Raw genomic sequence first — 26042 nt, forward strand, 5'->3', positions numbered from 1 at the left:
CATTGCCCAGCCCACGTAGTATATTGAACAGCCCATGTAATATATTGCACAGCCCACGTAGTATATAGCAATGTGGGCATCATATCCCTGTTAAAAAAAAAGAATTAAAATAAAAAATAGTTATATACTCACCCTCCGTTGTCCCCCGGATCCAAGCGAAGCAGTTACAGACGCTTCACGCGCGCTCCGGTCTCCAGAGTGCATTGCGGTCTCGCGAGATGATGACGTACCAGTCTCGCGAGACCGGTACGTCATCATCTCGCGAGATTGCAATGCATGGAGCGGTCACCGGGGCGTCGCGAGGAGCGGGAAAGGCCTGTTCCTGATCCGGGGGCCGACGGACGGTGAGTATATAACGATTTCTTTTATCTTATTATTTTTAACAGATCTTTTTACTATTGATGCTGCATAGGCCGCATCAATAGTAAAAAGTTGGTCACACAGGGTAATTAGCAGCGTTAATGGACTGCTTTACCCCGCGGTCCGTTAGCGCTGCCATTAACCCTGTGTGAGCGCTGACTGGAGGGAAGTATGGAGCGGGCACTTACTGTGGGGATGAAGGAGAGGCCATGTTGCCGCTGGACTGTGCCCGCCACTGATTGGTCGTGGGTGTTTTGCCACTACCAATCAGCGACTTGGATTTCCATGACAGACAGAGGCCGCGACAAATGAATATCCGTGACAGAAAGACGGAAGTGACCCTTAGACAATTATATAGCAGACTAGATGTTGGCCCGATTCTAACGCATCGGGTATTCTAGAATATGCATGTCCTCGTAGTATATTGGCCAGCCACGTAATATATTGGCCAGCCACGTAGTATACAGCATAGAGCATATTGCCCAGCCACGTAGTATATTGTCGTTACGTAGTATATTGCCCAGTGACGTAGTATACAGCACAGAGCCACATAGTATATTGTCCAGCCACGTATGTCACAGGTTAAAAAATAAACATATACTCACCTTCGGATCGGAGGGCCCCTTGTAGTTCTGTCGCCAGCTTCCAGTCCTAGGGTGTGATGACGTCACGGTCACATGACCGTGACGTCATGGCGGATCCTTCTCGCGTAGGCGCGCAGGACCTGTGATGACGTCGCGATCACGACCGAGATGTTATGGAAGATCCTTCTCGCGCAGGACCTGTGATGACATCACGGTCACATGACCGTGACGTTATGGAAGGTCCTTCTTGCGCAGGACCTGTGATGACTTCACGTTCACATGACCGTGATGACATGGAAGGTCCTTGTCGCATACCATCCTTCGCACGGAACGTCGTGAAGAGCGGGAAAGGCACCGGAGGGTGAGTATATGCTATTTTATTTTTAACAGATCTTTTTACTATTGACGCTGCATAGGCAGCATCAATAGTAAAAACTTGGTCACACAGGGTTAATAGCGGCGGTAACAGAGTGAGTTACCTGCGGCATAACGCGGTCCATTACCGCCGGCATTAACCCTATGTGAGCGGTGACTGGAGGGGAGTATGCGGGCGCCGGGTAGTGACTGCGGGGAGGAAGGAGCGACCATTTTCTTCTGGACTGTGCCCGTCGCTAATTGGTCGTGGGTGTTTTGCCACGACCAATCAGCGACTTGGATTCCATGACAGACAGAGGCCGCGACCAATGAATATCTGTGACAGAAAGACAGACGGAAGTGACCCTTAGACAATTATATAGTAGATAGCCTATATGAAAGCAGAGGCAGGGAATGGAGTAGCTGAATCTGGATAGGATGTCACAGCTTAACAATAAAAATAGGGAGGTAGGGAAAGCTATAAAACAATAAACTTTTCAGATAGTGACAGCAAACCAGTAAAGGTCAGTTACTATAAACTTGCCAATATGCATATGCAGTGGTGTGAAAAAGTGTTTGTCTCCTTCCTGATTTCCTGTTCTTTTGCACGTTTGTCACACTTAAATGTTTCAGATCACAAAACAAATGCAAATATTAAACAAAAATAACACAAGTAACAGAAAATGCAGTTTTTAAATGAAGGTCTTTATTAAGGGAAAAAAATCAAAACCTTCAGGGCTCTGTATGAAAAAGGTATTGCCCCTAAACCCAATAACTGGTTGGGCCACCCTTAGCAGCAACAACTGCAATAAAGCGTTTGTGATAACTGGCAAAGAGTCTTTTACAACGCTCTGGAGGAATTTTGGCCTATTCATCTTTGTAAGAATTGTTGTAATTCAGTTACATTGGAGGGTTTCCGAACATGAACCGCCTTTTTAAGGTCATGCCACAGCATCTCAATCAGATTAAGGCAGGACTTTGACTAGGCCACTCCAAAGTCTTAATTTTGTTTTTCTTAAGCCATTCAGAAGTGGACTTGCTGGTGTGTTTTGGATCATTGTCCTGCTGCATAACCCAAGGGTGCGTCAGCTTGCGGTCTCAGATGGCCAGACGGTCTCATTTTCCTCTTTTTGGTGTGGATAATGCAGGAACCGAAATCTTATGCCTGTGCAGTATCATTGCTGGCTGGTGCAGGTACACTTTGCTCTCCCATGCTCGTTTCGGAACATAGGACCCCAAAATGACGTGTCTCTGCACATGCAGTTGTTTTATGCCCAACCCCCAGTAGGGCATAGCAAAGGGCACCTGTGCGACCCAGCGATTCTACTGTGCAGGCGGAAGCTTTCATTTTGCTATAAACATTCCCATCAATCAAAGCTAGAGGAGACGAAAGACAGCTGCCTCAGGCCATTGGACTGTCTGGATTAACATACTGGTAGGGGGCAATATAAAAGGTATTTTGGGGGTATACAGGGGGAGACGATAGAAAATTATGGACTGCAGCACAGGCGATGAGGAAGGTGTGGGAATTGATCAAACAATAAAAAAAACTGATGGCAGGTTGCCTTAAACTGTCTCAACAGTTCTGCAATGTTTGCTACGGTTACTGGCAATTTACCATAGCCTCCGTAGCTGTATAGGACAGAAGCAGACTCGTTACACGCAGAATCACACAGCTGGCACATATGGCTTTGTGTCTTGTAGCTCGGCGCCCTGCACCTCGGGTGCCAGTCCCCACACCAGTTCCATGGTGAGCCTGTGCTGAGCACGCTGGCCGCACACGTGATACCTGACAGGCCGCGCTCCTGCTCCGCGTCTAGCCTCGTGGTATACAACACAGAGGAAGCAACCACAGCACAATGCCCGCCTCCTCAGAACCCTCTGAACGCCCGCCGCCTCAGAACACCCGCCGCCCCAAAACCCTCTGAACGCCCGCCGCCTCAGAACGCCCGCCTCCTCAGAACCCTCTGAACGCCCGCCGCCTCAGAACCCTCTGAACGCCCGCCGCCTCAGAACCCTCTGAACGCCCGCCGCCTCAGAACCCTCTGAACGCCCGCCGCCTCAGAACGCCCGCCTCCTCAGAACACCTGCCTCCTCAGAACCCTCTGAACGCCCGCCGCCTCAGAACGCCCGCCTCCTCAGAACACCTGCCTCCTCAGAACCCTCTGAACGCCCGCCTCCTCAGAACCCTCTGAACGCCCGCCGCCTCAGAACGCCCGCCTCCTCAGAACCCTCTGAACGCCCGCCGCCTCAGAACACAAGCACTCGGGGTTTCCATGACGCAGCCAATAGCGTGCACAGCGAGTGACGTAAGCGAAAATAGCTTGGAATAACCGGAAGTGGAGATTGGAGATGAAACGTTTCCGGGGCAAAGGAAAAGTGGCTGAGTGTGGTGAAAAGATAATCGGCTGCTGTGCGTACGTAAGACTTAATGTAATCCTGCCATGTGTCAGCCATCAGCTGGCATCATACATCTCTCTGCTGTACCCGCAGAGCAACTACTGTATATACAGCATGCTCCCTGCAGTCTCCCTGTATATAGTATGTTACCCACTGTTCATCTACTGTACATGCAGCATGTCTGCTGATGTCCCCACTGGGCACTTATTATTTATACCGTATATATAATGTATATATAAAATGTGTGTGTATATATAGAATGCCCCCTGAAGTCTCCCTGTATATAGGATGTTCCCACTGGGCACCTGCTGTATATACAGCATGCTACTGATACTCCCTGAAGCCTCCCTGTATATAGGATGCTCCCTCTGTGCATCCACTGTATATGTTATAGTCCCACTGTGCACCTACTATATATACAGAATGCCCACTGATGCTTCTAGTGTGCACCTACTGTATATACAGAATTCCCACTGATGCTCCTTCTGTGCACCTACTGTATATACAGCATGCCCACTGATGCTCCTTCTGTGCATCTACTGTATATACAGCATGCCCACTGATGCTCCTAGTGTGCACCTACTGTATATACAGAATTCCCACTGATGCTTCTAGTGTGCACCTACTGTATATACAGAATTCCCACTGATGCTTCTAGTGTGCACCTACTGTATATACAGAATGCCCACTGATGCTTCTAGTGTGCACCTACTGTATATACAGCATGCCCACTGATGCTCCTTCTGTGCATCTACTGTATATACAGCATGCCCACTGATGCTTCTAGTGTGCACCTACTATATATACAGAATGCCCACTGATGCTTCTAGTGTGCACCTACTATATATACAGAATGCCCACTGAAGCTCCTAGTGTGCACCTACTGTATATACAGAATGCCCACTGATGCTCCTAGTGTGCACCTACCGTATATACAGAATTCCCACTGATGCTCCTTCTGTGCATCTACTGTATATACAGCATGCCCACTGATGCTCCCACTGTGCTCCTACTGTATATACAGAATGCCCACTAATGGCGCCTGCAGTTTCCCTCTTTATAGGATGTTTCCACTGTGCACCTACTGTATATACGGTATGCCCGCTGATGCCCCCTGAAGTCTCCCTGTATATAGGATGTGCACATTGTACACCTACTGCATATACAAAATGCCCTCTAATATCTATTTTGGACACCTGTATATGCATATATGCAGCATGCCCTTTGATATCTCCGCTGAGCACCTACTATACATACAACATGCCCTCTGATGCCCACCAGTGCAGTCTCCCTGTATGTAGGATGTCCCAACTGTGCACCCACTGTATATACAGAATGTCGTCTGATGTCTTCTACATTCACTTTGTATGTAGGATGTCCCCTCACTGCATATACAGCATGCCCTCTGATGCCCCCTGTAGTGTCACTGTATATAGGATGCTTCAACTGTGCACTTACTGGAAATACAGCATGCCCTCTGGTGCTTCCTGTACACATTACATTAAAGGGGTCTTTATCTTTCAGGAAAGTGGTCCCAAATGTTACAATATACATAAAATAGAGTAGCCCCCCCCCCCCCACACACACACACACACACACACACACACACACACACACACACACACACACACACACACACACACTACCAGGCCCAGTTTTGATAAAATCCCTGTTTTAGTTTTATCGGTAGGAGACTATCATTAGAGGACAAGTAAACCTGCTGCCATGTAGTCCTCCGTATTCATGAGCTCTGTTACCAAACCACTGATAGGCAGCTCAATACAGCCTAAACACATGCAGGAATTGCCTGTTAGGGAATCCCCACATGTGTTGAGGCTGTGTAACAGCCATGAATCATGCAGCCTCAGGGACTCGAACATAATAAACGAGCACGGCGTGAGATATTCTGATGACACCCGAACATGTTCGGATAAGAAGTTATCCATCTGAGCACATTCGCTCATCAGTAATGTTGATGTATAAGTACGGATGCCACATGGACATAAAATACAGATGCAGGAATAATTATTTTTAAAGCATCATTAATTCCAAAGTGTTGTACATGTGAAGATTGTTTACATAGATATAATACACACATGGAGATAATTGTTAGCACCCTTATGTTGTCTCACGAGATTAGAAAGAACTCTGTAATCACCCAGAAGGGATGACACCTGGAGGAGATCCACATACACCCAGATGGCTGATCTTTCACAATACTCAAACCTCCGCCTCACATTATGCGCTTGAGCTGTCACTCACTCCCATTCCTGACAGCTCAGCAAGCCCTGGATCCCATAGAGTGGCAGAACTGTCATTTATAGTATACATAGGATACAATGAGTAGTGGAATCATGACACAAGGTACATCAGTGTCAGATTTCACCATCCCTCGCTGCCTTAGGAGGACTAGGACTTCATGGAAGATCACAGAAGAGGAAACCAGTGTTAAAATCAAATCATTAAAATGTGAAATTGAAATGTGCCAAAATGCATATTGACTAGCCACAAAGCTTCTGGGAGAATGTCCTTTAGACACATGAGACAGAACTGGAGCTTTTTGTAAAGTCACATCAGCTTTATGTTCACAAACTCAAAATTGAAGCATACAAAGAAAAGACATTGTACCTACTGTGACAGATGGAGGATGCTTGGCAATGTTTTTGTTTTGCCGCATCTGACACAGGGTGTCTTGATTCTGTGCAAGTTATAATGAAATCTCTAGACTATCAAGACATTCTGGAGTTAAATGTGCTGCCCAGTGTCAGAAAGCTTGGTCTGAATTACAGGTCATTCATCGTCCAACAGAATAATGTCCCAAAACACACTCTAAAAACCAAATCCAAGATTGGCTAAGAGCAAATCATTGGCCTATTCTAATATGGCCTTCTATTATCCCTGATCTAAACCATATTAAACAGCTGTGGAAGGAGCTGAAACATGCCCTCTGGAGAAGATACCCTTCACACCTGAGACAACTGGAGCACTCGTGAGGAGTGGGCCAAAATACCTGTTGGCCCGTGCAGAAGTCGCATTGAGAGTTATGGAAATTGTTTGCAGTGACTGTCTCAAAAGGTTGTGCAACACAATATTAAGCTACGGGAACCTTCGTTTTTGACCAGGCCAGTTTCATTCTTTGGGTTTTTTTTCTGTTGAACCAAAATTACAAAGCAATGTATGATTTATATTAGTTAATATTCAGTAAATCTAAATTGAAAATTACTTTTGTCAGTTTCAAGATATGTCTGTGACCAGTGTGGGGTTTTCTCACTTTAACAGAAAGGCACTTACAATTTTGTCCATGTGTGTAAGGCATAGCTTCAAAATATAGTGAACATTCTAACAGTGACAGATTGGTACAGAGGGGAAGAGGACTCTGCCCTCATGGGATTTAAAAATCAACAGGATAATGGGGAATGAGATAGTAGGTTGGGGCTGGTACCATTCCAGTGGTAGTGAGTTGGCAAATGGGTTATTGCAGCTTGCAGGCTTTCCTGAAGAGATAAGTTTTTAGTTTGCATCTGTAGATTTCAATTGTGAGAAACAATTGGATGTGTTGAGTCACTGATGGGATATTTATGGAGGAGACAGATTGTGGACAGCCTTTTAAGTTGTTGTTAGTAATTCACTGGATTCTCTGGGGAATTGGAAGCCAGTGTAGGGATTGGCAGAGTGGAGAGGTGGATTTATCAGGCAGCAGAGTTAGGGTACCGTCACACAGTGGCACTTTGATCGCTAGGACGGCACGATCCGTGACGTTCCAACGATATCCTTACGATATCGCTGTGTCTGACACGCTACTGCGATCAGGGACCCCGCTGAGAATCGTACGTCGTAGCAGATCGTTTGAAACTTTATTTAGTCGCTGGATCTCCCGCTGACATCGCTGAATCGGCGTGTGTGACGCCAATTCAGCGATGTCTTCACTGGTAACCAGGGTAAACATCGGGTTAAAGAGGGGAGAAGCCAGCGCAGCCTAAGGTTAAGACGCAATACATAAAGTGCAAATGCACATATTAATTTCTAACTGTATTTTCAAAATGAGACATTTAGCAAACAATTGATCAATTCTTTGAGCCACCCCGCCTCTTCACGGCAATCTCATATTGGGGCAGTCCTACACTACGTTTTTTATATTCGCTGTGCCATAAAGGCCTCCTAAATGAACTAAAAGCAAGACCACATTAAAAACATGCTGTACCTGGAGCATTACTGAGTCACCCCCATGGCGCCAGAGTAGGCAAGCGAGGATAAAGGTTGACCAGGTCCAGACAGACATTTCGGATCCAACCTCCACACTGCCCATCCAGTACCACAGATGAAGAGTGAGACAGGCTGAGGCACAGGTGCATAATTAAACAAAGCCTGAGGCAGGGCAGGGCTGCTATGTGTGTGTACAGCAGCCTATCAATCACTGAGACACAGAAAGAATGGCGCACATAACCAGGCGCGGCGCACAGCAACAGTGGTGGTCAGCCACTTACCAATAACAGAGCAAAAGAGGGGAGAAGCCAGCGCAGCCTAAGGTTAAGACGCAATACATAAAGTGCAAATGCACATATTAATTTCTAACTGTATTTTCAAAATGAGACATTTAGCAAACAATTGATCAATTCTTTGAGCCACCCCGCCTCTTCACGGCAATCTCATATTGGGGCAGTCCTACACTACGTTTTTTATATTCGCTGTGCCATAAAGGCCTCCTAAATGAACTAAAAGCAAGACCACATTAAAAACATGCTGTACCTGGAGCATTACTGAGTCACCCCCATGGCGCCAGAGTAGGCAAGCGAGGATAAAGGTTGACCAGGTCCAGACAGACATTTCGGATCCAACCTCCACACTGCCCATCCAGTACCACAGATGAAGAGTGAGACAGGCTGAGGCACAGGTGCATAATTAAACAAAGCCTGAGGCAGGGCAGGGCTGCTATGTGTGTGTACAGCAGCCTATCAATCACTGAGACACAGAAAGAATGGCGCACATAACCAGGCGCGGCGCACAGCAACAGTGGTGGTCAGCCACTTACCAATAACAGAGCAAAAGAGGGGAGAAGCCAGCGCAGCCTAAGGTTAAGACGCAATACATAAAGTGCAAATGCACATATTAATTTCTAACTGTATTTTCAAAATGAGACATTTAGCAAACAATTGATCAATTCTTTGAGCCACCCCGCCTCTTCACGGCAATCTCATATTGGGGCAGTTCTACACTACGTTTTTTATATTCGCTGTGCTATAAAAGCCTCCTAAATGAACTAAAAGCAAGTCCACATTAAAAGCATGCTGTACCTGGAGCATTACTGAGTCACCCCCATGGCGCTAGAGTAGGCAAGCGAGGATAAAGGTTGACCAGGTCCAGACAGACATTTCGGATCCAACCTCCACACTGCCCATCCAGTACTACAGATGAAGAGTGAGACAGGCTGAGGCACAGGTGCATAATTAAACAAAGCCTGAGGCAGGGCAGGGCTGCTATGTGTGTGTACAGCAGCCTATCAATCACTGAGACACAGAAACAATGGCGCACATAACCAGGCGCGGCGCACGGCAACAGTGGTGGTCAGCCACTTACCAATAACAGAGCAAAAGAGGGGAGAAGCCAGCGCAGCCTAAGGTTAAGACGCAATACATAAAGTGCAAATGCACATATTAATTTCTAACTGTATTTTCAAAATGAGACATTTAGCAAACAATTGATCAATTCTTTGAGGGCCGCGCTTAGTAACCCGATATTTACCCTGGTTACCAGTGTAAATGTGAAAAAAAAAAAACCACTACATACTTACCTTCCCGGTGTCTGGTCATGTCCCTCGCCTTCAGCTTCCCGCACTGACTGGTGAGCGCCGGCCAGCCGTAAAGTACAGCGGTGACGTCACCGCTCTGCTTTCCGGCTGTCCGGCGCTCACTGTCGGTGCAGAGAAGCACAGCGCCGAGGGACGCGACAGGAATGTAAGTATGTAGTGTTTGTTTTTTTACGTTTACGCTGGTAACCAGGGTAAATATCGGGTTACTAAGCGCGGCCCTGCGCTTAGTAACCTGATGTTTACCCTGGTTACCAGGGGACTTCGGGATCGTTGGTCGCTGGAGAGCTGTCTGTGTGACAGCTCTCCAGCGACCAAACAGCGACGCTGCAGCGATCGACATCGTTGTCGTATCGCTGCAGCGTCGTTTTAGTGTGACGTACCCTTAAAGATGTACCGGAGATCTGCAAATATGTTAGGAGTGCACAGAAGTATAGTGCAGTAGTACTAGCAGGAGATGATGAGGGCATGTATTAATATATTTGCTGATTCGGGGTTGATGAAAGGAATTCTGAAAATATTTGAGTTGGAGGCAGGAGGTGGTGAAGGCTTGGATGTATGATTTGAAGGACACAGTGAAGTCAAGGGTTACACTGAGTTAGCGCACTTGTAAGAAAGTGTGTCATTTATAGTGATAGATTGGGTAGGGGGGTTCAGTGAAATAGAGGAAAGATGATGACCTCGGTTTTGTCTACATTGAATTTTATAAAACGTGATGAGATGAAGGATATGGTTGATGGACATTCTGGGCAGCAGAGGAGGTGGCACCTGGCCAGACAGGTAGATTTGAGTATCATCAGCATATAGGTGGTTCTGGGAGCCATAGGACTTTTTGAGTTGTCCTGTGCCAAAGGTGTAGATGGAGAAAGTAGGCTTCCCTGGACAGAGCCTTGAAGGACACCAACATAGAGAGGGTGGGATGAGCCGGTACTATAGGAATCAGAGACACTAAATGTAAGGTATGAGGAAATCTAGGCGATGGCAATGTCTTCATGCCAATGAAAGAGAAGATCTGTAGTAGGAGGCAGTCTTCAACTGTGTCAAAGGCTGAGGACTGGTCAAGAAGTAAGAGTCTAGAATACTGTCTGTAGGTATGGCAGTAAGTAACTCATTGATAATTTTTGTTAAAGCTATTTCAGTGGAGTTGTGGGGACAGAAGCTGGATTATAGATTGTTGAACAGCAAGTTGGATGGGAGGTGGGAGGAAAGTTAAATGTGGACATGCTGTTTAAAGCGTTTGGAGGCGAACAGATGTAACGATATCGAGCGATAGCTGGACATATATGTTAGGTCAAGGGATGATTACTTCAGGATAGGTGTGATTGTTGCATGTTTGTAAGCATAAGGGAAGATATCTTTAGGATTGGTGTGATTGTTGCATGTTTGAAAGCAGAAGGTAAGAGAGTGAGATATGAGGAGATCCAAGTAAGGGCAAGGTGTTTTGATGCCAAATAAAGAGAGGATCTGTAAAAGGAGGGAGTGATCAACTTTGTAGGTTGCAGAGGACAAATCTACATGGAGGACTACAAAGCCTTGTCTATTAGCATAGGCAGACAACAGGTTGTTTGTAATTTTGGTGAGTGTAGTTTCAGTGGAGTAATGGAAGCCAGATGGTAGGTTGAGAAAAATGTGTCAAATAAGAGGTTGTTTGTGGCAAATGTGGAGTAGTGACAAGGATGCTCCACTTCTTTCTTGCTTAAAAAAAGTCTTAGGGCATGTGCCCACTATCAGGAATAGCAGCGTTTTGGGCGCTGTGTCCAAAATGCTGCCTTCTACATTAGAAGCACAGTGGAACGTATTGGATGTGGTAAACACACATTGTTCAGTAAACACTTGGATTTACCTGTGTCATTAGAACTCAGCGTTTTGGATGTAGTGAAAATACGTTGCATGCAAAGCTCTGCTACTTCCTGATCATGGTCTCGTAGCTTTATAGTCCAAAAAATATGGTAAATATTTTTTCCCTAATGTTGGCTAAAGTTCCGCCTCCAAAATGAGTCATGAACCTTCTACATAACTATTATATACTGTATTCACTCATTTTTCTTTTTGTTGCTGTTTTAGAAACTCTTCCAACTTGAAGTCTTTGTAATCTCCCTCATGAGCCAGTGGCCCGCTCGTTGAGTAAACCACATAGTATGGAGAAGGGCAGAAACACAATTTCAGGACAGATGTTAAACTTTGCACTGGAGATTATCTATCTGTTAACTGGAGAGGTTGGTTTGTTCACACTGTACCTATAGAACAGGATAATGTAGATATGATTGGGGAGGAGAGTGGGTCTGGTCATGCACATTGTCATATTCCTTATCGACTCTACCTACGTACAGGATTACACAGTGGTGAAGAAGACATCTAGGGAGTGTGTGAACCACAAATGCAGTCATTGTGCATCCGAAGGATGGTGCAAGAGTTGTAGCCCCATCATGGAGCCTCCACCTCACTCACTGATACTAGACAGATACAATGATCAGAAGATCCTGGACCTCACCAACAAGATGATTGAGCTGCTGACTGGAGAGGTGAGTGCTGCTGGGAATACTGGGACATGACACGGTAACACAAGGGATGATGTCTCGTGTGTCAGGTTCCTATAAGTTGTCAGGATGTCATTGTCCATTTCTCCATGGATGAGAGGTGTCATATGAACTAGATTGTTTAGAGTTGAATTGCTGTACTTCTGTGGTACTTTCACTAATGTTCTCAGAAAAGTGTATGTCAATGTTATAAGCCAGGTCACTTCAACTACAGACAGGAGTGATCAAGCAGACAGTGTAACTTCTTGTAAGTCTCTCAACAAGCTATGAGCTGAGTATCAAACGGAGTGGAGACTAGCAATGCATTATACAGGTATTGATGGCAAAATAAGCAACCCACCCTGAACTGATACCTTGGGCCTGTTCATATGCATTTCTGCAGTTCTTTTGAGGTACTTTTTGAATTCCCTTAAAAACAGCAGTCGGAAGAACCGCCAACAAACCCAGAAAATTAAATATTACAAAATGAGTTATAATAAACACCATTTCTGTTATTTTTTTTCTGTGAACGTGTCCATTTGTTCAGAATGGCACAGAAATGTAGCAGCAGACTATGTTTCTGTGAACATCTAAACAAACGGACACATTCAGAGTAAAAATGGAGGTCATTGAATTCTATGGTCCCATCAATGGTTTGTGTCATTTTTAGGTGAATTGAAACGCAGTGCAAAAGCGAAGTGTAAACCGAGCTGTACAGTGTTTGCTACCATGCATCAACCTTTCCATGCACTGACAACCTCCTAAGAATTATATGACTTTTTAATGATGTACTGAATTCTTACAGAAGAAATGAAAACTTCCTCTTGTTTCTAAATCTTTGTGTGCAGTAACTTTGTATCTTGTAATATCTGTTCAAAGATCTGCTGTTTACTATATCCCACTTAACAGATAAAAATTTCTATCATATTGAAGATTTTAATGGATGAGATAATTGATCTTAAAGCCACCTGATATCTTGCTACCTCCCCTCCGCCATGGTGTCCTCTGTAAGTTAGTCACAGTTCAGAGCGAAATTACTGCTAAACTACAACACTAATATTTGAAAGGTTGGGAATGGGTTATGGTGAAACATTTTCTGTTACATACTTTAGCATGCTATCAATAAGGTTATCAATGGTTATCCAAGGAACGTTCAGCCGTGCTGATTGCACTTGTGGACACATCCGCTGCTGGCAGCTCCCTTTACAAATGCTAGCCAATGACTTTTCAGATGTGCTCGATGTAAAACAAGCCCGGAGACACTGCAGGCAATGGTGGCAACTTTAGGAAGACACTGCAGGCAATGTGTTGTGAATTCTGTGGCTGAGTTCACTTCTGTGGTCACAAGTGGTATTGCAGTCTCTGGGCTTCCTCCCTCAGGTGTTTTGGTGAGCTCGTTGGCTGCCTTGCTATTTAGCTCCACCTGAGTCTGTCTTCCTTGCTCCTTGTCAATGTTCCAGTGTTGGATCTGAGCTACTGCATCTTTCCTTGGGCCTGCTGCTCTGCTAGATAAGTGCTTCTAGTTTGTTTTCTGTTTTTTCTGTCCAGCTTGCTATTAACTTTTGCTGGAAGCTCTGAGAAGCAAAGGGGTGCACCGCCGTGCTGTTAGTTCGGCACGGTGGGTCTTTTTGCCCCTTTGCGTGGTTTTCGTTTTAGGGTTTTTTGTAGACTGCATAGTTCTCTTTGCTATCCTCGCTCTGTCTAGAATATCGGGCCTCACTTTGCTGAATCTATTTCATTCCTACGTTTGTCTTTTCATCTTGCTAACAGTCATTATATGTGGGGGGCTGCCTATTCCTTTGGGGTATTTCTCTGAGGTAAGTCAGGCTTGTATTTCTATCTTCAGGCTAGTCAGCTCCTCAGGCAGTGCCGAGTTGCATAGGTAGTGATAGGCGCAATCCACTGCTGCTTATAGTTGTGTGAGGATAGATCAGGTACTGCAGTCTACAGAGATTCCACGTCTCAGAGCTCGTCCTATTGTTTTTGGTTATTGCCAGATCTCTGTATGTGCGCTGATTACTGCACGCTGTGTTGCCTGATTGCCAGCCATAACAGTACAAGGAGCCCCCAATGATTCCCAATAGAGGGAAAAAAGAAATCCTGACATCATTTTTTTTTCTTAGCTCTGTCTTCAGTCTTTTTTTTTCCCCTAGACATTAGAGTGCTTCAGGACACAGCTGTGGACATGGATATTCAGGCTCTGTGCTCCTCAATGGATAGTCTCGTTGTAAATGTACAAAAGATTCAAGATACTATTGATCAGAAATCGATGCTAGAACCAAGAATTCCGATTCCTGATTTGTTTTTTGGTGACAGAACTAAGTTCCTGAGCTTCAGAAATAATTGTAAGCTATTTTTGGCCTTGAAACCTCATTCTTCTGGTAATCCTATTCAACAGGTTTTGATTATTATTTCTTTTTTGCGCGGCGACCCACAGGACTGGGCGTTTTCTCTTGCACCAGGAGATTCTGCATTGAGTAATGTTGATGCATTTTTCCAGGCGCTGGGATTGCTTTACGATGAGCCTAATTCAGTGGATCAGGCTGAGAAAAATCTGCTGGCTTTATGCCAGGGTCAGGATGATGTAGAAGTATATTGTCAGAAATTTAGGAAGTGGTCAGTACTCACTCTGTGGAATGAATCTGCACTAGCGGCTTTGTTCAGAAAGGGTCTCTCTGAAGCTCTTAAGGATGTAATGGTGGGATTTCCTATGCCTGCTGGTTTGAATGAGTCTATGTCCTTGGCCATTCAGATCGGTCGTCGCTTGCGCGAGCGTAAATCTGTGCACCATCTGGCGGTATTGTCTGAGAGTAAATCTGAGCCTATGCAGTGCGACAGGACTATGACTAAAGTAGAACGGCAAGAACACAGACGTCTGAACAGACTGTGTTTCTATTGTGGTGATTCTACTCATGCTATTTCTAATTGTCCTAAACGCACTAGGCGGTTCGATAGCTCTGCCGTTATTGGTACTGTACAGTCCAAATTCCTTTTGTCCATTACCTTAATGTGCTCTTTGTCATCGTATTCTGTCATGGCGTTTGTGGATTCAGGCGCTGCCCTGAATCTGATGGATTTGGATTATGCTAAACGTTGTGGATTTTTCTTGGAGCCTTTGCGGTGTCTTATTCCGTTGAGAGGAATTGATGCTACACCTTTGGCCAAGAATAAGCCTCAGTACTGGGCCCAGCTGACCATGTGCATGGCTCCTGCACATCAGGAAGTTATTCGCTTTCTGGTACTGCATAATTTGCATGATGTGGTCGTGTTGGGGTTGCCATGGCTACAAACCCATAATCCAGTATTGGATTGGAACTCTATGTCGGTAACCAGCTGGGGTTGTCAGGGAGTACATGGTGATGTTCCATTTTTGTCTATTTCGTCATCCATTCCTTCTGACATCCCAGAGTTCTTGTCGGACTTTCAGGATGTATTTGAAGAGTCCAAGTCTGATGCCCTACCTCCGCATAGGAATTGTGATTGTGCTATCGATTTGATTCCTGGTAGTAAATTCCCTAAGGGTCGTTTATTTAATTTGTCCGTACCTGAACACACCGCTATGCGCAGTTATGTGAAGGAGTCCCTGGAGAAGGGACATATTCGCCCATCGTCGTCACCATTGGGAGCAGGGTTCTTTTTTGTAGCCAAGAAGGATGGTTCGCTAAGACCGTGTATTGATTACTGCCTTCTTAATAAGATCACTGTTAAGTTTCAGTATCCCTTGCCATTGATTTCTGACTTGTTTGCTCGGATTAAGGGGGCTAGTTGGTTTGCTAAGATTGATCTTCGTGGTGCGTATAATCTGGTGAGAATCAGGCAGGGAGATGAATGGAAAACGGCATTTAATACGCCCGAGGGTCATTTTGAGTATCTGGTGATGCCGTTCGGACTTGCCAATGCTCCATCTGTTTTTCAGTCTTTTATGCATGACATTTTCCGTGAGTATCTGGATAAATTCTTGATTGTTTACTTGGATGACATTTTGATCTTCTCAGATGATTGGGAGTCTCATGTGAAGCAAGTCAGAATGGTTTTCCAGGTACTGCGTGCTAATTCCTTGTTCGTGAAGGGATCAAAGTGTCTCTTCGGTGTGCAGAAAGTTTCATTTTTGGGGTTCATCTTTTCCCCTTCTACTATCGAGATGGATCCGGTTAAGGTTCAGGCCATCCAGGATTGGACTCAGCCGACATCTCTAAAAAGTCTGCAGAAATTCCTGGGCTTTGCTAATTTTTATCGTCGCTTCATCTGTAATTTTTCTAGCATTGCCAGACCATTGACCGATTTGACCAAGAAGGGTGCTGATTTGGTTAATTGGTCTTCTGCTGCCGTGGAAGCTTTTCAGGAGTTGAAGCGTCGTTTTTGCTGTGCCCCTGTGTTGTGTCAACCTGATGTTTCTCTTCCGTTCCAGGTCGAGGTTGATGCTTCTGAGATTGGTGCAGGGGCGGTTTTGTCACAGAGAGGTTCTGGTTGCTCAGTGTTCAAACCATGTGCTTTCTTTTCCAGGAAATTTTCTGCTGCTGAGCGTAATTATGATGTGGGCAACCGAGAGTTGCTGGCTATGAAGTGGGCATTCGAGGAGTGGCGTCATTGGCTTGAGGGTGCTAAGCATCGCGTGGTGGTTTTGACTGATCATAAGAACCTTACTTATCTTGAGTCTGCCAAGCGCTTGAATCCTAGACAGGCCCGTTGGTCGTTATTTTTTGCTCGTTTTGATTTTGTGATTTCATACCTTCCGGGCTCTAAAAATGTGAAGGCGGATGCTCTGTCTAGGAGTTTTGTGCCCGACTCTCCGGGGTTATCTGAGCCGGCGAGTATCCTCAAGGAAGGAGTCATTGTGTCTGCCATCTCCCCTGATTTGCGGAGAGTGTTGCAGAAATTTCAGGCTAATAAACCTGATCGTTGTCCGGCCGAGAAACTGTTCGTCCCTGATAGGTGGACTAGTAAAGTTATCTCTGAACTTCATTGTTCGGTGCTGGCCGGTCATCCAGGAATCTTTGGTACCAGGGAGTTGGTTGCTAGATCCTTCTGGTGGCCATCTCTGTCACGGGATGTGCGTGCTTTTGTGCAGTCCTGTGGAATTTGTGCTAGGGCTAAGCCCTGCTGTTCACGTGCCAGTGGGTTGCTTTTGCCCTTGCCGGTCCCGAAGAGGCCTTGGACACATATTTCGATGGATTTCATTTCTGACCTTCCCGTTTCTCAAAAAATGTCGGTCATTTGGGTGGTCTGTGATCGCTTTTCTAAAATGGTCCATCTGGTGCCCTTGGTTAAATTGCCTTCCTCCTCTGATTTGGTGCCTTTGTTCTTCCAGCATGTGGTTCGTTTACATGGCATTCCTGAGAATATTGTTTCTGACAGAGGTTCCCAGTTTGTCTCGAGGTTCTGGCGAGCCTTTTGTGGTAGGATGGGCATTGACCTATCTTTCTCCTCGGCCTTCCATCCTCAGACTAATGGCCAGACCGAACGAACCAATCAGACCTTGGAAACATATCTGAGATGTTTTGTTTCCGCTGACCAGGATGATTGGGTGTCATTTTTGCCGTTGGCTGAGTTCGCCCTTAATAATCGGGCCAGCTCGGCTACCTTGGTCTCTCCATTTTTCTGCAATTCTGGGTTCCATCCTCGTTTCTCTTCAGGACAGGTTGAGTCTTCGGACTGTCCTGGTGTGGATTCTGTGGTGGACAGGTTGCAGCAGATCTGGACTCAGGTAGTGGACAATTTGACCTTGTCCCAGGAGAAGGCTCAGCTTTTCGCTAATCGCAGACGCCGTGTGGGACCCCGACTTCGTGTTGGGGATCTGGTTTGGTTATCTTCTCGTCATATTCCTATGAAGGTTTCCTCTCCTAAATTTAAACCTCGTTTTATTGGTCCGTATAGGATTTCTGAGATTCTCAATCCGGTGTCTTTTCGTCTGACCCTCCCAGACTCCTTTTCCATACATAATGTATTCCATAGGTCGTTGTTGAGGAGATACGTGGCACCTATGGTTCCATCTGTGGAGCCTCCTGCCCCTGTTTTGGTGGAGGGGGAATTGGAGTATATTGTGGAGAAGATTTTGGATTCTCGTGTCTCTAGACGGAAACTCCAGTATCTGGTCAAATGGAAGGGTTATGCTCAGGAAGATAATTCCTGGGTTTTTGCCTCTGATGTCCATGCCCCAGATCTTGTTCGTGCCTTTCATGTGGCTCATCCTGGTCGGCCTGGGGGTTCTGGTGAGGGTTCGGTGACCCCTCCTCAAGGGGGGGGTACTGTTGTGAATTCTGTGGCTGAGTTCACTTCTGTGGTCACAAGTGGTATTGCAGTCTCTGGGCTTCCTCCCTCAGGTGTTTTGGTGAGCTCGTTGGCTGCCTTGCTATTTAGCTCCACCTGAGTCTGTCTTCCTTGCTCCTTGTCAATGTTCCAGTGTTGGATCTAAGCTACTGCATCTTTCCTTGGGCCTGCTGCTCTGCTAGATAAGTGCTTCTAGTTTGTTTTCTGTTTTTTCTGTCCAGCTTGCTATTAACTTTTGCTGGAAGCTCTGAGAAGCAAAGGGGTGCACCGCCGTGCTGTTAGTTCGGCACGGTGGGTCTTTTTGCCCCTTTGCGTGGTTTTCGTTTTAGGGTTTTTTGTAGACTGCATAGTTCTCTTTGCTATCCTCGCTCTGTCTAGAATATCGGGCCTCACTTTGCTGAATCTATTTCATTCCTACGTTTGTCTTTTCATCTTGCTAACAGTCATTATATGTGGGGGGCTGCCTATTCCTTTGGGGTATTTCTCTGAGGTAAGTCAGGCTTGTATTTCTATCTTCAGGCTAGTCAGCTCCTCAGGCAGTGCCGAGTTGCATAGATAGTGATAGGCGCAATCCACTGCTGCTTATAGTTGTGTGAGGATAGATCAGGTACTGCAGTCTACAGAGATTCCACGTCTCAGAGCTCGTCCTATTGTTTTTGGTTATTGCCAGATCTCTGTATGTGCGCTGATTACTGCACGCTGTGTTGCCTGATTGCCAGCCATAACAGCAATGGTGGCAACTTTAGGCCACACATGCTGCACTCAGTAGCACGAGCATCATGCTGCCTGTTGTCATTTTGAAAAATGGTTTCTGGGACACTTTGGAGAAATGGCAGTACCACCTGTCCTGTTATGAAAGGCAATTCAGAATCACAATGGACATGGAGGTCAGAGCACATACAGTGTGTCATGATCCCAATGGCAGGGGATCACTAAAGGACAAGCACAGATACAAACAAGCTCTAGGGCGATGGAACCTGAGCTGACCGCGACCCTGAACCTAACACACAAATAAAAGTAGCCGGGGAACGTGCCTACGATTATCCTAGACGTCTCGCTCCAGCCTAAGATCTAACTTCCCCTATTAGAAGAAACACAGACCTCTCTTGCCTCCAGAGAAATTCCCCACAGAAATAGCAGCCCCCCACATATAATGACGGTGAAATGAGAGGAAAGCACATACGCAGTATGAAAACAGTTTCAGCAAAATGAGGCCCGCTAAAGCTAGATAGCAGAGGATACAAAAGTGAACTGCGCGGTCAGCGAAAAACCCTTCAAAAAACCATCCTGAAATTACTTGAACTCATGTGCCAACTCATGGTACATGAGGAGCAATTTCAGCCCACTAGAGCAACCAGCAGCAAGAATCACATATCTGCAGGCTGGACTAAAAACCAAATAAAGCAAAACACCAAAACAGGAAAATCCAAACTTAGCTTGACCAGAAGGTTCTAGGAGCAGGGAGCAGAGGTAACAAGACACACTGGATACATTGGTAACCGGCGAGGAAATGCCAGCAAAGCCAGGTTAAATAGGAAACTCCCATATGCTGATGGAACAGGTGGAACCCAGAAACCCAGGAAAGACAATTCACCCAGTACCATCAGTAACCACCAGAGGGAGCCCAAAAACAGAACTCACAACAGTACCCCCCCCTTGAGGAGGGGTCACCGAACCCTCACGAGAACCACCAGGGCGACCAGGATGAGCCCTATGAAAAGCGCGAACCAAATCATCAGCATGAACATCCGAGGCAACCACCCAAGAATTATCCTCCTGACCATAACCCTTCCACTTGACCAAATACTGGAGTTTCCGTCTGGAAACACGAGAATCCAAGATCTTCTCCACAACATACTCCAATTCTCCCTCCACCAGCACTGGAGCAGGAGGCTCAAGCGAAGGAACAACAGGTACCTCATACTTCCGCAACAACGACCGATGAAACACATTATGAATAGCAAACGATGCCGGGAGATCCAAACGAAACGACACAGGGTTAAGAATTTCCAAGATCCTATAGGGACCGATGAACCGAGGCTTGAACTTAGGAGAAGAGACCTTCATAGGAACAAAACGAGAAGACAACCACACCAAGTCACCAACAAGAAGTCGAGGACCCACGCGGCGACGGCGATTAGCAAACTGCTGAGCCTTCTCCTGGGACAACTTCAAATTGTCCACCACATGACTCCAAATCCGATGCAACCTATCCACCACCATGTCCACTCCAGGACAATCAGAAGGTTCCACCTGACCAAAGGAAAAACGAGGATGAAACCCCGAATTACAAAAGAAAGGAGAAACCAAGGTAGCAGAACTAGCCCGATTATTAAGGGCAAACTCGGCCAGCGGCAAAAAGGTAACCCAGTCATCCTGATCAGCAGAAACAAAACACCTTAAATAAGTTTCCAAGGTCTGATTAGTTCGTTCAGTCTGGCCATTCGTCTGAGGATGGAATGCAGACGAAAAGGACAAATCAATGCCCATCTTAGCACAGAACGTCCGCCAAAATCTAGACACAAACTGGGATCCCCTGTCAGAAACGATGTTCTCAGGAATCCCATGCAAACGAACCACATTCTGAAAAAACAGAGGGACCAACTCAGACGAGGAAGGCAACTTAGGCAAGGGTACCAGATGAACCATTTTAGAAAAGCGATCACACACAACCCAGATGACGGACATTTTTTGAGAGACAGGGAGATCCGAAATAAAGTCCATGGAAATGTGCGTCCAAGGCCTCTTCGGGATAGGCAAAGGTGACAACAATCCACTGGCCCGAGAACAGCAAGGCTTAGCCCGAGCACAAACCTCACAAGACTGCACAAAAGAACGCACATCCCTCGACAAGGAAGGCCACCAAAAAGACCTGGCCACCAAGTCTCTAGTACCAAATATTCCAGGATGACCTGCCAACGCAGAAGAATGGACCTCGGAGATGACTCTACTGGTCCAATTATCCGGAACAAACAGTCTCTCAGGCGGACAACGATCAGGTTTACCCGCCTGAAACTCCTGCAAAGCACGTCGCAAGTCTGGGGAGACAGCAGACAAAATCACCCCATCCCTAAGGATACCAGAGGGCTCAGAATTTCCAAGGGAGTCAGGCACAAAACTCCTAGAAAGAGCATCCGCCTTCACATTCTTTGAACCTGGCAGGTATGAAACCACAAAATTGAAACGAGAGAAAAACAGTGACCAACGAGCCTGTCTAGGATTCAGACGCCTGGCAGACTCAAGGTAAATCAAATTTTTGTGATCAGTCAAGACCACCACACGATGTCTAGCACCCTCTAGCCAATGACGCCACTCCTCAAATGCCCGCTTCATGGCCAAAAGTTCCCGATTACCAACATCATAATTCCGCTCAGCCGGCGAAAACTTTCTAGAAAAAAACGCGCATGGCTTCATCACTGAGCCATCGGAGCTTCTCTGTGACAAAACCGCCCCCGCTCCAATCTCGGAAGCATCAACCTCAACCTGAAAAGGGAGCAAAACATCTGGCTGACGCAACACAGGAGCAGAAGAAAACCGGCGCTTAAGTTCCTGAAAGGCCTCCACAGCCGCAGGAGACCAATTAGCAACATCAGCACCCTTCTTAGTCAAATCCGTCAAAGGCTTAACAACACTAGAAAAATTAGTTATAAAACGACGATAGAAATTAGCAAAGCCCAAGAACTTCTGTAGACTCTTAAGAGATGTAGGCTGCGTCCAGTCACAAATAGCCTGAACCTTGACGGGATCCATCTCAATAGTAGAAGGGGAAAAAATATACCCCAAGAATGAAATCTTCTGGACTCCAAAGAGACACTTTGAGCCCTTTACAAACAAGGAATTGGCCCGCAGGACCTGAAACACCTTCCTGACCTGCTGAACATGAGACTCCCAGTCATCAGAAAAAACCAAAATATCATCCAAATACACAATCATAAATTTATCCAGATATTCACGGAAAATATCGTGCATAAAGGACTGGAAGACTGAAGGAGCATTAGAAAGTCCAAAAGGCATTACCAAATACTCAAAATGGCCCTCAGGCGTATTAAATGCGGTTTTCCACTCATCACCTTGCTTTATTCGTATAAGATTATACGCACCCCGAAGATCAATCTTAGTGAACCATTTAGCCCCCTTAATGCGAGCAAACAAATCAGTCAACAATGGCAAAGGATACTGATATTTTACGGTAATCTTATTCAAAAGACGATAATCTATACAAGGCCTCAAGGAACCATCTTTCTTGGCCACGAAAAAAAAACCTGCTCCCAAAGGGGACAAAGATGGACGGATATGTCCCTTTTCCAAGGACTCCTTAACATAATCCCGCATAGCAGTATGCTCTGGCACTGACAGATTGAACAAACGACCTTTAGGAAATTTACTGCCTGGAATTAAATTTATAGCACAATCGCAATCCCTGTGAGGAGGAAGCGAACTGAGCTTAGGCTCCTCAAAAACATCCCGATAGTCAGACAAAAACACAGGAATCTCAGAAGGAGTAGATGAAGCGATAGAAATCGGAGGTGCATCATCATGAGCCCCCTGACAACCCCAGCTTAACACAGACATTGATTTCCAGTCAAGGACTGGATTATGAGTTTGTAACCATGGCAGACCAAGTACTAGAACATCATGCAAATTATACAGTACCAGGAAGCGAATCACCTCCTGATGAACGGGAGTCATACGCATGGTCACTTGTGTCCAGTACTGAGGTTTATTCATAGCCAAAGGTGTAGAGTCAATTCCCTTCAAAGGAATAGGGACTTCCAGAGGCTCCAGACTAAACCCACAGCGATTGGCAAATGACCAATCCATAAGACTCAGGGCAGCGCCTGAATCCACATAGGCATCGACGGAAATGGATGATAATGAACAAATCAGAGTCACAGACAGAATGAACTTAGACTGTAAAGTACTAATGGCAACAGACTTATCAACCTTTTTTGTGCGTTTAGAGCATGCTGATATAACATGAGCTGAATCACCACAATAAAAGCACAACCCTTTTTTCCGCCTATACTTTTGCCGTTCACTTCTGGACTGAATTCTATCACATTGCATTATCTCAGGTGACGGTTCAGACGACACCGCCAAATGATGCACAGGTTTGCGCTCCCGTAAACGCCGATCAATCTGAACAGCCATAGTCATAGACTCATTCAGACCAGCAGGCGCAGGGAACCCCACCATAACATCTTTAATGGCCTCAGAAAGGCCATCTCTAAACTTTGCAGCCAGAGCGCACTCATTCCACTGAGTAAGTACCGACCACTTCCGAAATTTTTGACAATAAATTTCTGCTTCATCTTGCCCCTGAGAGAGGGCCAACAAAGCTTTTTCAGCCTGAATCTCTTGGTTAGGTTCCTCATAGAGCAAACCCAATGCCAGAAAAAACGCATCTGCATTAAGCAAGGCAGGGTCCCCTGGTGCCAATGCAAATGCCCAATCCTGAGGGTCACCCCGCAGGAAAGATATAATTATCTTGACTTGCTGAGCAGGGTCTCCAGAGGAGCGAGATTTCAAAGAAAGAAACAACTTGCAATTGTTCCTAAAATTCAGAAAACGAGATCTATCTCCAGAAAAAAACTCTGGGACAGGAATTCTAGGTTCAGACATAGGAGCATGTACAACAAAATCCTGTATATTTTGAACCTTAGTGGCAAGATTATTCAGGCTGGAAGCCAAACTCTGGACGTCCATGATAAACAGCTGGGATCAGAGCCATTCAAAGATTAAGAGGAGGAGGAAGTAGCCAGGCTGCAATAAGGCTAGGCAGCAAACTCTGAGGGAAAGAGAAAGAAAAAAAAAAAAAAAAAAAACTTCCTCAGACTACTTATCCTCCTACTTCAGCCAATACAATTAACACTTTGTGGGCCGGTTATACTGTCATGATCCCAATGGCAGGGGATCACTAAAGGACAAGCACAGATACAAACAAGCTCTAGGGCGATGGAACCTGAGCTGACCGCGACCCTGAACCTAACACACAAATAAAAGTAGCCGGGGAACGTGCCTACGATTATCCTAGACGTCTCGCTCCAGCCTAAGATCTAACTTCCCCTATTAGAAGAAACACAGACCTCTCTTGCCTCCAGAGAAATTCCCCACAGAAATAGCAGCCCCCCACATATAATGACGGTGAAATGAGAGGAAAGCACATACGCAGTATGAAAACAGTTTCAGCAAAATGAGGCCCGCTAAAGCTAGATAGCAGAGGATACAAAAGTGAACTGCGCGGTCAGCGAAAAACCCTTCAAAAAACCATCCTGAAATTACTTGAACTCATGTGCCAACTCATGGTACATGAGGAGCAATTTCAGCCCACTAGAGCAACCAGCAGCAAGAATCACATATCTGCAGGCTGGACTAAAAACCAAATAAAGCAAAACACCAAAACAGGAAAATCCAAACTTAGCTTGACCAGAAGGTTCTAGGAGCAGGGAGCAGAGGTAACAAGACACACTGGATACATTGGTAACCGGCGAGGAAATGCCAGCAAAGCCAGGTTAAATAGGAAACTCCCATATGCTGATGGAACAGGTGGAACCCAGAAACCCAGGAAAGACAAGTCACCCAGTACCATCAGTAACCACCAGAGGGAGCCCAAAAACAGAACTCACAACAACAGTGAACTGACAATAACCCAAAATAATAGAACGAACTCTGCAGACCGCAATCCCTAAGCCTATCAAACCACACTAAAGGTAGCCGTGGAGCGCTCCTGACCAGAACCTAGGCGCCTCATCACAGCCTGAGAAACTAGCTAATCCTGAAGATAGAAAAATAAGCCTACCTTGCCTCAGAGAAATTCCCCAAAGGAATAGGCAGCCCCCCACATATAATGACTGTGAGTAAGATGAAAACACAAACATAGAGATGAAACAGATTTAGCAAAGTGAGGCCCGACTAGCTGAACAGAACGAGGATAGGGAAGATAACTTTGCGGTCAGCACAAAAACCTATAAAAAAACACGCAGAGGGGACCAAAAAGACCCTCCGCACCGACTAACGGTACGGAGGTGGTCCCTCTGCGTCTCAGAGCTTCCAGCAGGCGAGAAAAACCAATGAAGCAAGCTGGACAGAAAAATAGCAACAAAATAACATAAGCAAAACTTAGCTTTGCAGAGCAGCAGGCCACAGGAATGATCCAGGGTAAAAACAAGTCCCACACTGAAACATTGACAGGAAGCATAGATCAAAGCATCAGGTGGAGTTAAGTAGAGAAGAAGCTAATGAGTAGGGTTGAGCGACCTTGACTCTTTTAGGGTCGAGCCGGGTTTCGCGAAACCCGACTATCTCAAAAGTCGAGTGAAATCGGCCGATTATGGCGAAAAGTCGAGGATCGACCGAAACACGAAACCCAATGCAAAGCCAATGGGAATTTTTTTTTTCTCTCTCTCTCTCTCTCTCTCTCTCCCTCTCCCTCTCCCTCTCCCTCTCCCTCTCCCTCTCCCTCTCCCTCTCCCTCTCCCCCTCCCCCTCCCCCTCCCCCCCTCCCACACAGGGGTCGGGTTCATGAAACCTGACTTTGCCAAAAGTCGGCGACTTTTGAAAATGAACGATCTGATTCGCTCAACCCTACTAATGAGCTCACCAGATCACCTGAGGGAGGAAACTCAGAAGCTGCAGTACCACTTTCCTCCACGAACGGAAGATCCCAGAGAGAATCAGCCGAAGTACCACTTGTGACCACAGGAGTGAACTCTGCCACAGAATTCACAACACTGTCCAACCAAAAAATGAATGTAAAGA

General features: G+C 45.9%; 1 protein-coding gene across 1 annotated transcript in view; it reads left to right on the plus strand.

Annotated features, from left to right (window-relative positions):
- The window catches only part of LOC138666760 (zinc finger protein 850-like), a 145042-nt gene that overhangs the window by 40203 nt on the left and 78797 nt on the right, over nt 1-26042 (plus strand). Inside the window, exons 8-9 of the mRNA XM_069754935.1 lie at nt 11585-11717; nt 11832-12023. Coding sequence (XP_069611036.1) covers nt 11585-11717; nt 11832-12023 — 325 coding nt within the window. The remainder of the gene's footprint in view (nt 1-11584; nt 11718-11831; nt 12024-26042) is intronic.

Source organism: Ranitomeya imitator, chromosome 2, assembly GCF_032444005.1.
Source record: "Ranitomeya imitator isolate aRanImi1 chromosome 2, aRanImi1.pri, whole genome shotgun sequence".
Lineage (NCBI taxonomy): Eukaryota > Metazoa > Chordata > Amphibia > Anura > Dendrobatidae > Ranitomeya > Ranitomeya imitator.